The sequence below is a fragment of the Anabas testudineus genome, chromosome 17, assembly GCF_900324465.2.
Source record: "Anabas testudineus chromosome 17, fAnaTes1.2, whole genome shotgun sequence".
Classification (NCBI taxonomy): domain Eukaryota; kingdom Metazoa; phylum Chordata; class Actinopteri; order Anabantiformes; family Anabantidae; genus Anabas; species Anabas testudineus.
In genome coordinates this window covers 10749692-10762056 of record NC_046626.1, presented here as the reverse complement: position 1 = coordinate 10762056, position 12365 = coordinate 10749692, and the positions used below count along the sequence as shown (strand labels likewise).

The window sequence follows — 12365 nt, the reverse complement described above, 5'->3', positions numbered from 1 at the left end:
TGTGTGTGTGTGTGTGTGTACGTGTGTGTGCATGTCTTCCTTGTGTGGACAAAGTCTGTTCAAATACTATTCTTGTGAGGACATTTTGGTCTTTGAGGACATTTTTGCCCATTGTCACGTGTTCAAAGAATATTTTAGGGATGATGACTGGGTTTTAGGGCTGGAATAAGGGTAAGGATAAAGTTTAAGGTTATGCATTTAGTTGCTGCAGTGATGGTTTAGCAAGATAAACTGTGTGTGTGTGAGAGAGAAGAATAGGAATCAAAGGCAGACATCATGGAGGTAGACTGTGGCAAAGGAGATTTTCCTAATCTGCTGTCACATTAAAGAAAATTTCAGCTCCTAATTATAAGAGTGTGCAGCCAGTGTGGTTGGTCCCTGTGGTAGATCTAGGCCAACGTTTGAATTTTTAACATCATATCAAAATTTTCCCGATATTGATACATAACCTCATATTTAAAGGATGGGAAGGACACATTTGTTCCAGTGGTTGCCCATTGACTCAAGGGTTGGTAGTTTGCAAAACAACTCCTCCTGGCCGTATGCCGAACATGCGCATGGACATAAACTGAACCCCCAAGATGTCCAAAAGCAAAAGGGGGGGGTTCCCCAGTCAGTGAGGTTGCACAGGGTAAACAGGGGAGGGTTACGTTAGGAAGGGTGTGTGACCCAACACCTGTGCCAAATAACTGCATGAACCATCATCTACTGTGGTGAAAACAACATGTACAAAATGACTGTAGACTGTGACAGTGACCAGACTCAGTAGCTCATTTAGATTGTTTTTATCAGGTTGCTTTCAGGTATTCATTTGAACAAGGTCATAGGATAACTAGGATCAAACTTGATACAAGGCAATAGTGAGTTACATTCCCAGACCAACTCGGGTGATTATTATATCGTTATGGATACAGATGTGTGCTGTACATATATATGTTACTTGAAATTCTGGGCTCTAGCCTCATGGCACATGGTTTTGGTTACTGCTGGCATATTTATTAAAAACCTTTTTCAGGTATAACTACTGAAAATAAAATGGATTTCTGAAGAACTAATTGACATCACTTATATTCACATTATAAATGAGTCAAACTGGCCGGCTATTCCAGCTATTGTTCATATCCTCTTTGTTCCTTCCTCACCAAATGTGCTGGCATATAAGCAATTAGGCACCCTCTCTCATCACTCTTTCCCTCGAGAGCAGATGCTGGGGGAGAGAGGTGGAGGTTAGGCTTTCAGGGATCATACAGGATTTGAGGAGAGAGTACAGGGAAGAAGGAGTGGAGGAAGGGACGAGCTTGTTGCTCGTAGACACACAAACAGATGAGGAATGAGAAAGGTCATCTCCACACACAAAAGACCTTGTGTACACATGTGCACAGGTTCTTTGTCTACAACCAATGCTGGTCATTATTCACCTGAGCTGAAGGGCAGAGGAGAGCTGGACAGCATGGTACCATTTACCACAGTCTGCCCTCATCCCCTGCTTACTTAAAAAAATCAATAAATAAACACGCTCCAACCACATTAGGACAGAAATGTAGAAAATTCTTTAAATTAAGGAAACGAGTGAATGAAGCTGTTTCTGCTGAAACTTATTTCCCTTAGCCAGATTTCAGGCATTTTTACCATATGGCTGACAGTACGCAGCAGGAATGAATTCTAATGGGGATTAAGAGCAGTCTGATCTTCCTGCCACTATGTACTCTGCATAGTGTGTGGTTATATTTGTCTGTGATCTTAATGTGTGTGCATGTGCGACTTCGCCGTCGTCTTTATGTACGCGTGTGTGTGTGTGGGCTTACTGCTTTCTGCTGACTGGGATTTGGCGTGTGTGTTGCACGTGTTGTGCATGTTTTTGCACGAGTGCCATACGTGCACGCAGCTTTTCGGGGACTTTGAACTGGGCTCAGGGCCCGTCTCGGTTAGTTTGCAGATAGTTTGAGTGACAGGGGGTTCAGGCATCGGGTGAATGATGTGTCATCCAGTCAGGAAGTCTCGCTGCTAAACAAATGCAGGAGGTACGGCTGCTGCATGTCAGAAGCACTTATCTCACGGAGCATTATAATCTAAGAAATGATTTGCGTCACACACAAAGACTCAGGCTACACACTATTCATTAAGCTGTCATTTACTCTGTGCTGAGGTCTGTAGCTATAATGAGGGGCTTACTAGAAAGAAATGTTTTCCCTGTCTTCTTGAAAACATTCGCATCAACCTTTTTAGCCTTTTGAAAACAGCCTTGTTTTCATTTACCCTCGGTTATCTGAAAAAGCACACAATTTGAACCCATTCTTGTCTTCTTATAGCACAGCTCGAACAATAAAACTGACCCACAATAAACATACATTGTCTAGATTAAACTGTGTATTTGCTTACATTACACCAGGAAGGAACAGATTTCAGGTTTTAGGCACAATACATCAAAAGCAGGAGGTATTCTTGTATGTTTTTGAACCCTTTAGAAGCATATATTTATCCACAGAGCTCATTGTATATGCTTTGTAAAGTGAGTGTGCACTGACATAGTTACAGTATGGGCCCAGATAAAATTGGTCGTAGTTGCTTGCGTTGTTGTAGAGGAATGTACAGTACATGACCTGTTGTGTCAGATTAAAGGGGATTTCATATATAACTTCAAAAAGAAAGATGCTATCAAGATGACAAATTGTTTAAATAAGCCTTTGGAAGAACTTACTAACCAGAGAATAACCAATAAATGTGGAAAAAGTAAGAAAATAAATAGTGGAATTAAAACTCTCTCCCATTCGTGCCAACATTCGGTGCTAAATGCATCTTTTGAAGTCAACGGCTCCGATGAGAGCAGACCTTTTAGTCTGTGAAAATGCCGGAAGAAACCGGCAAATAACAGCAGTGGTGAAGCAGACTGGCTGGTGTTTATTAATGAGTGGGAACGCAGAACAGAGATACAGTATCCAACAAGGCCAGTGCTTAGATAATGCCACGCAGATGGGTCAGGACGAGCTTAGCATATTAAGATGTTATGTAACTCAAAGGGCTATTTGTCTTTAAGGCCTTGTGGGCGTGTGGGCGTTTTTCTGCTGTTTTCTATATTGTGTTCTCAGGAAAGCTGGTTGCGATGTGTTTATAGTTTGTCTGTCTATGCTTGAGAGTGTGCATCATTATGCCTTTAAAAACATCCTGGTTAGGGGAATAGGCTAACTCCAGTCCGCTGTGGAGGCCGCAGTCTCCCCATTTCTCATCTCTCCCCCGACCTGAGGTGGTGGAAGGCAGAGATAAGACACCCACAAAGTAAACACTGCAGCTTGCAAGCTTTCCATCTCCCTACCGCATGCACACACATTCACGCACGCAGTAGCAGACAAAGAGATAAACATGCCCAAACACACACACACACACACGTGCTGGGTTTGAACCTGCTGTGTTTACACCTGCAAGTGCGGAGCAAATGTTGGCCTGAATGGACGGATAGTCCAGACACACTGTTGTCATGCTGAAGAAGCATCATTTATACGCTGTTTACAACCCGAACGTCTGTAATAATGTTCGTGTGCTTTGGCTTTTGGCGTCAAACAAAAGTTTTCAGTCTAGAGCTAAAACGAAGGACCTGCCCTCATGTTTTTTATGCTCTTTTTGTTTGTTTTGTTCTCATACCAGACTGACAGCCTGCACACCTGTCTGTCTGTCTGTTTACCTGTCTGTCTGCTTTAGTACCTGTCTCTGCCTGTACCCTATACCTGTAAATCCTCACAAGAGCTGTATATACTGCACCCTGAAGCAATGACAATTCTTTGACATCCCACTGAGGAATACCTTCGCACAGTTGAGCTTTAGGTTCCTTGACAGTATGAAGCAACGTTGGTATGTAACGAGAGTAAGGAAGTAGCAGGAACAAGATTGTGAAAAAAAAAAAAGTTAGAGACAGATTTATGGCTTTAAAAGGCTGACATGTCTTGTGTTAATGACTTTATCGCTTATTAAACAGCACACACTGTTTAACCTCTGGGTCTTCTGAGACTGTAAATTCTCTTCATTTTTGTTTTTAGGTTACTTCCAGGAGCTGCTGAACCGCTCTGACATTAGCCTACAAGAGACATTCCCTTCAACCTTCGGTCCCATATACTCCCAGAATTCGCAGGTCTTCTCTGACCTGTACGCAGAGCTGAGGCGCTACTACCGAGGCTACAAAGTCAACCTGGAAGAGGTGCTCAATGATTTCTGGGCCAAGCTGCTGGAGAAACTCTTCTACCAGGCAAACAAACAGCATTTCATAGGTACACTCACAGCCTTTGTGTAGAAAATATGCAGTACATATTTACCTTGTGGATACTTTGAGCTTAGTGCATATTAATATTTAACGTATTCAGGTAATCTACTTGTATAAAAGGTTTTAATGACTGTGTCCGCCGGTTGCAGGTGAAGACTACTTGGAGTGTGTTTCTAAACAGATAGAGACACTACGGCCCTTTGGAGATACACCCCGTGTAATGAACATGATGGTCACACACACATTTGTGGCAGCGCGCTCCTTTGTTCAGGGACTGATGGTCAGTGGGGAGGTGGTGCGCAAGGTGTCACAGGTAAAACCTCTATACTACTGTACTATCTATACCACCTGTTCTCTTTATTTCCTTCTTTTTTTTAATTTCCCTGACAATTACAGTGCTGTTTTCATACCTGTCATACAGTTTGTTTTTATAGTTTGTAATGAAATCAACTAACTGTCTCACATAATAATAACTTTTTACTGGTATCTAAAGCTAATAGTCTCTGAATCCACTACGTGAGCATCGGTTGTCTTGCAGCTATATTCATATCTACCTAACACACATAAAAACATATACAGACCTGTTTTTACCAGTCCATGCACATAGTACAAACCAGTGGCAGATCAGCGTTGGTGGAAACGAGAGGTTTCATGAAGTATGGTCTGCAGATCAGACAATCAGCCCTTGCAACAGCAGTTAATGTCAACCACACACTGAAAAATGTCTGTAGGCTGTGGGGAGGGTTAATATCCCCCAAGAGAAATTGTCCCCTCTGTGTATAAGACAAGACTAAGGTTAAGATCAGAGCAAGTCTGAGAAATCATTTCAGCCCCTTAAAGGGAAGTGGCCGGTATTGATGTACTAGTGAAACATATCACCCATCAGGCACTGGGCAGCAAACGTGTTAAGTGCATTGGCCACATGAGAAATAAACGCATCCTTTGAGGAAACAGATCCTACACTCGAGATGAATATTACAAATCTTTCCTCGAAGAAATATTACAAGGTCAGACCAAGGCCGCACATTTGGATGCATGTCTAAGCATCTATCCTCATCATTTGATGATGTATGTGCTCTCTGGGTGGAACACACTGTGCTGTTTGTATCAGAGCTATACAGCCTGTTGTAGTAGATCTCTGCTGTCCATTTCAGAAATATGGGGCAACGTCTCACATCTACACAAAAGGGACCTGGAGATGTCTCAATTAAGTACCTGCATGCAGCAAACCAAACACATCCAGCAGACACAGGGGAGCAACATCAGCAGGAAACAGGAGCGCACAACTAATCTAACATAGCTCTGAGTACATTAGGTGGACTGCACGACACATAGCATGGTGGGGCAGCTAAAACTGCCTTAGCTCGTGAAAATAGCCAGACGGATGAGTTATGGGATCAAAATTAGCACTGGAAGCATGTTGTGGTGCTTCTATTTATGATTTGTGACACATAGATATAGCCCTAGACCAGCAAGAGTGGACTACTGCTGCAAAGATGCTATAGTAATAAGCATGTCTCTTAGATAAATATTCACACTGAAGAGACAGCAAATTGTCCTGGGAGTGATAGGGTGTGATGAGCCAGCTATTTGTCAGTTGATAGAACAGTTGTCCTCTGGCCATAGGGCAGGTGTTTGATTCGCGGCTCTGTTTGGCCTCATGTTAAAGTTTCCCCCATGTACTGTGGCAGCTGCCCTGAACATGGCATTATTAAGGTCTATCAAAATAAAATTTAAAAACAGTGAAACGCAATTCGTCACTCCAACAGCGATGCACATTTCATCACATGTTATAACACGTTTCCTGACTGATGTCTTCTTGTTTGTGCTGAAGGTCAGTGACTGATGTGCTCATTAAACAATGCTGGCCGGCGAAAATGTGTAAATAATTAGTCCAGTGCCCTGTGCTAATGCCAGGGCACTGGAGCCGCTGCCACTTTGAATGAGGTCACAGACTTCCCTCTGCCCTATTTAGACACGGTCATCAAAAGTCTTCAAACAGAAGACAGGAGCACTCTCTGTTGTGGCTGTGGACACGTTTGGTCAATGTCTGTATGACTAGCATTTCCATTGAACTGTGCAGAAAGATGGAATATCTGATCCTCCTTTTCATGTCAAGGCTCGTTTGGTAAACATTTGACTCAGACTTCAAGCAACTGTTCAATTCCATATTCAGAATTTGTATGTCGCCCCGTGTCACTGTCTTCACCAGCACACGATCAGCACGGTGCTGTGCTTGTGCAGATTGCAGCAGCACTATGCGGTAATGGGAATATTTGGGAAAATGAGAAAAACCAAGATAGGAATATAATAAAAAGACGGTCACATTTGAGCATCCTCACTCATCTCCATGTTCCTCTTCTCTCCATCCTTTATCCACCTCCCTTGTTCAGTAAATCCTACTCCATCATTGCTGTTTATATTTCCCAGAGCTGTGCCTTGCACCGTCCTCTGTCTCTTTTTAGTGTGAATAACTTGGTATACTAATTTGGATCTTAGCTTTCCCCTCCTATACCCTGTAATTCTATCTTGAATTGATTGGGCCCTAATGAGACAACTGCTCCTATTTATAGCTATGTATTGCCACTTAAAGGGCCCAGTGACTGAAGATGTTTACCGCACACTGCTCAGGAAGCTATTACACAGTTTGAGTGTAAAGCAGGAGAGAATAAAATGAAATTCTGTGTGTGTGTCTGTGTGCATGCGCCAGATGTCATCCACAAAAGTCTGTTTGCTCCCAAGCAACACGACATGAATTCCTGCTATGTGTTATTTTGATTTTGATTAGCCGTGAAAAATAGGAGCTGCAGTAAAAGGTGATGAAAGAGTATGGTGGAATGAGGCTGGGAATAGAGCAAAGCAGAGCAGACGGAGACGGAGATGCACGGAAAAACTGAATAATATGAGACATGTTTTGTGAGACAGAAATGAGCTCTCAGCAGCTCTTTCTGGTATAGTATTAATTTCTCCCTCGCCTCTCTCTGGGCTGTACCAGTTGCTGTGTCCTTAACTTTTTCCGGCCTGTTTTATTCCCTCGGGTAGGGGAGTGGAGGAAGTAGGCCACGCGCCACATAGCTCACTCTGGAGGCAAGGAGTCTGGATCGGCTCACTCTGCAGCGCAAAGGGGGAGAGGTCTCTCATATATCTTTACTAATTACAGAGGAAAGACAAGTAGAGAGAAAGAAAAGTCTCCGGCTCGATTGCCACCAGCAATTTAGAAAGCACTGACAGGTAGGGAGAGCTTATGTTGGGTATGTGATGTAAGGACAACTAACTGTACGGGTGTGTAAAACTTAATACACTCTCATTTGATCTGATTCATTGAAAATCATTTATCCAGCAAATATCTGGTGGTTACACTGTGGATGACAACAACTGGATGACAATGTCAGGTGTCCTCTTGTGTTCTCGATACCCGAACTGAGCAATTCTTTTCAGGTTTTCAAAAAGAGAGCTTGAATCACAATGAAAAGAATCCTTTGTTACACCCCAAGGTCTGTGAGTTTTGCTGCTGGTTCATGTTTGACAGCCTCTTCTTCACAGTGCCCCAAGGTTACAGAGGAAGTTGTCAACATCAACCTCCAATTATCACCACATGCCCGCTACTGTAGGCCTGGCTCGGGATTCCCAGCGTTTGCACGTATAGATGATGTAACAGACAGTAGATTAAAGACTGTGTCTCCCTAATGAGTATTTCATTAATATTACCCTGGGTTTTCACTCCCCTGCCAATGCCTCTTTGTTAATCTCTTAGCTTTTTTTTTTTTTTTAAACATCCCTGTAGCTTTAATTGTCTCCCATCATCTCTGCACACTCCCTTCCCTCGCTCTTCTCTCTGACCAAAAAAGCATTCGTCTGACTCATCCCTGGCTAATGAGTGGTGGGGTAAGCATGAGAGGAGGAGGAGGAGGGGGGGAAGGAGGGCAGGAGTGAGGATCTGACTCATATGACTTGAGATTAAGCCTGGGAATGTGGTTATTACTTTTCTGTGTCACTTATTTCACTCTATGTTGCCCTCCTTATGCAACTGACAATAATTACCGAGTTTAACTGATCTCTTCCTCTCATCAGAGATCCATTTACTAATTTAGGCTTATAATTCTTTTTTTAACATGGTTTAAGATTTAATTGAAAATTTTTTAAAAAATAAATGACTTTTTGCCTAATGTGGATCAGATATGATTAGATTAAATTTTAATGTTCCTCGTGGGGAAACTGGGTTAATACTGTGTAACCAGAAATAGTCACTGACTACAGGCATAAAAAACAGAACACAATGAAGGTTGTTGGAAACTTTGCTGCCTCATTTTCAACACCTGTATGAAAGAAAGTGTAGATCACAAAGTATGCAAGAAAAGAGCTATAAACTGCATTTACATTGACATGCACAGAATAATGACATCATTAAAGACAATGGGCTACAGAGACGCTGTTTATTTTAATGCTCGTTATATTTATCAAGGGACGCAGTTATTGTTCACGGTGTCAAGCAGACTTACATCTCTACCAAACTACTAACAGCTCTTATTGTGTACTTCTACCATTTGTTTTCCCACCTGATCTCTATTGTTGCCCTATTTCCACTGTATATTTGTTAAAAGCCGGTTTTAACTGTGACTTTGCTGTTGGAAGAAGAGTTTCCAGGAAAAGCGTCAGACTGGCCCAGATGTCAGCTTAGAGGAGCTTTGTATGCGTAGCTGGGCTCGTTCCATCTCTCTCCCTCTCTCTCTCTCTCTCTCTCTGACACACACACACACACACACACTTCCTGAGGTTTTGTATGCATAGCTGTAGTCTCTTGTGAACAGAGCTTACTGGTATTAACCCAGTTTCACTTTTCACGCATGAAGGCCCTTTCCTGGGGGAACAGCCTTGTATGATAGAGGGAGAAATGGAAGAGGCAGCAACGATAGAGCGAGGGACTGAGAATACTTGTATGAATGTCAGGGCCTTTTCATCTCGTGTGAAACAAAAAGTGAATTCTCCCAAAGTGGTTTCCAAGGAAACTGTGCTGAATACAAGTCTGGTGCAAACTAAAAGAAAAGGTCACCATGGGAGGTGACCTCCCACAGTTCTGCGCCTGTCATTGTCTGGCTAAAGACATTTACATCTTATCATCTTATTATACATGTCATTAAACTGGAATACTTTTGTAAGACATAAAAATTCATCCTCCTGTACAAAACCAGAAGCACCGTCAAAGTGGCCAGAAGTACAGCTTGATCAACTGCTGCTATCAGCTTTATCGTTCAGACCGTTCAATCATATATATGTTGTCGTTTTTCATCCAGGTGGTGAATGTTTATTTTTGTCCTGCCCTAACCCAGGTGCAGCTGAGCCAGGAGTGCATGCGCTCCATGATGAGGATGACTTACTGTCCCCACTGCCGCGGCATGGCCTCAGCCAGACCTTGCGCCAACTACTGCAGCAATGTCATGAAGGGCTGTCTGGCCAACCAGGCTGACCTCAACACCGAGTGGCGACATCTGGCAGGTGGGGAGCGCACACACACACACACATTCACACGTCCACATCTAGTACTGCCATATGTTTGCTCAGAGGTTCACCCAACATGTGACGTTATGTTGTGCGCTGAATAAAACAGAATCATTCTACCAGTGTACTACATGTAAAACATTTCACGCTGTCTCTCCTGTCTTCGTAGAAACAATGATGGGAGTGGCTGACCGCTTTGGTGGACCAACTGGTGTGGACAGTGGGGTCCTCTCCCTTCCCAATCGCATATCAGAAGCGATGCTTACCATGATAAATAATATAGAGACCATCAACAACAAGGTCAGAGCACACACACATATACACAGCTGTATAAAGCTAAGTAAACAATGCAAACTGAACTGTAAAATGCAGGTTTGTAACATAAAAAACACCCTTGTCATTAAAAAAACATGAGTTTGATGGTTTTTTTCCAGTTGTGAACAATGAGATAACCTAATTCTTTAATGTTATAGAGACTTAAGATTTCAAACCAATTTTTGTTGTTGGCAAATTGTACAGACGTTTGCACAATTAACAGCTATCCTGCCACTAAATTAATTCGCTTTCAATGTCCCGCATACCAGATTTTAAATGAAGGGATGTGAGTCATGACAGAGCCTGCAGGCCAAGTGTTTACTTCATTGTTTAATGGTGTTTGAGCAACACTTTTATTTGGTCCTTAAAAGGAACTGGCAGCAGTGAAAGTCTGCCTGGTGAAGGTGGAAAGACAAAGCTTCCTCTGTGCTGGTTTGCTGTTAAAGCGCCTGGCTGGCTCGAGGTGAACCATAGCCTGGCAGTCTGTCTATGACCTGGTGCAGTGTGGCGATCACACACAGCTTGTGGTGTGGTGTGCCGATCCTATAGACACCAGCACTGATGCTTATAGTGAATGAATATGCTCTGGGATACATTGTGCCCTATTTTCATATTGGTTGAAAATAAAAGCAGCATTAATTTTATTATGTATTTTCCACATAAAAACAGAACAGTTACATACGGACTGCAGTGTGTCGATGTAAATGTGCTTGAGGTCTGTTTGCTACTAGTCTGTTGTAACAGAATTAATGACATATTGTGTGTGTCCATTATTCAGTGTACTGTGAATCACACAACACCAACAACTTATGCTGACAGACATGACTGGAGGCTCAAGAAAGGATATTTTATAGCTATTTGTGAAGGTTCAAAGGCTCGAGGCTCCTCTAAGCAGGCCAGATTGGATGACAGATTGACTGCAGCCTTAGCGTATTCCCTGAGCTCCACTTATAAAATAGCTAAAACTTAAGACCCATAGGGACAAGTAGTAGCTCCTAATGCTGTGAATCATTCTGCTGGAGCGATGCTGCGATTGACTCGTGGTGTCATTCAAATAACCACCGCCACTTGTTGCTGTTGCTTGTTTAAAGGTAGACATTTGTTTGTGCTCCAGAGGGGTTTTTGTGTAGGTACATCGTCGTAACAAACCAGAAATGCTTTGCTGTTAGTTAACAGTAAACATGCATCTCTCATGTATCTCTGTCTTGTCGTTTCATCCCTTTTCTCCTGCAGTTGTTCCAGGCATGTGGCACCCTGAGAGAGGGAGGAACCAGCAACACTGAAATCAGTGACTTTATGAAGAAGGGGAAGGTCACAGTGGAGGACACGTTGGAATCCAGCTCTAGCAAAATAGACAAACTGGTTAGTGTTGGTGCTCTTGTTGTTACCCAGTCCACTGGCCCATTCACAGCAGTGTTTTTTTACTTATGAGCTATTGCTCATCACGGGCAATTAAATCCCTTTTTGTTGTTTGTTTTACCTTTACATTAATAGACTATGGGTGATTAGATGAGAATGAATGTGTGGATGTATGAATGACTCAGAAAACTGAGCACCACAGTTGGTTGCATCTCCAACTGAGTAGTATAGAGGAATATAAAAGTTGAAGAAGCTGCACTTTTTAATTCTTCCTCAGGTGTCTGATACAAAAGCAAGACTGAGGGAGCTGCAGTCGTACTGGATTTCTCTCCCAGATGTGCTCTGCAGCGACAGAATAGCCACTGGAACAGGGGCCGAGGAGAAGTGTTGGAACGGCATGAACCGTGCCAGGTAGAGTATTTAAACCTTTAAAGAAAAGTATTTTAAAACGAACACACTGAAGTACAATATTGACACATTGTCTTGCAAAATGATGCAGTTTAATGCGTCTCATATAAAGGAAATCGTGAGTGGTGTTCATGTGCCATTTTCGTGCCTTTGCTGCTTTTGGCCACAGTGACCAAAAGTTTGATAATGTAACAACAGTCATAGTACATAACCTCTCATCACGTGTGCCAGGTACCTTCCTGAGGTGATAGGCAGCGGCCTAGCCAGTCAGATCAACAACCCAGAAGTGGAAATCGACATCACTAAACCAGACATAGTAATACGCCAACAGATAATGCAGCTCAAGATAATGACACACCGTCTGAAGAATGCTCTCAACGGCCAGGATGTGGACTTCCAGGACACCAGTGAGTACTTTCACTGTGACAGCTCACAAGTTTCACATACAACTTCATCTCAGATGACTCACTGATGAATAAATGATTTTAACAAGTTCTAGATGACGGGAAATAAACAACTCTATTTTGGTACCATCTGA

At 42.7% G+C, this 12365-nt stretch overlaps 1 protein-coding gene across 2 annotated transcripts in view; it reads left to right on the top strand.

Moving 5' to 3' along the window:
* gpc1b (glypican 1b) overlaps positions 1-12365 on the top strand; it is a 54369-nt gene that overhangs the window by 38352 nt on the left and 3652 nt on the right. For both annotated transcript variants that reach the window (XM_026373720.1, XM_026373719.1), the window contains 7 exons: positions 4029-4256; positions 4399-4562; positions 9577-9742; positions 9915-10045; positions 11294-11422; positions 11697-11830; positions 12059-12234. In XM_026373720.1, coding sequence (XP_026229505.1) covers positions 4029-4256; positions 4399-4562; positions 9577-9742; positions 9915-10045; positions 11294-11422; positions 11697-11830; positions 12059-12234 — 1128 coding nt within the window. The remainder of the gene's footprint in view (positions 1-4028; positions 4257-4398; positions 4563-9576; positions 9743-9914; positions 10046-11293; positions 11423-11696; positions 11831-12058; positions 12235-12365) is intronic.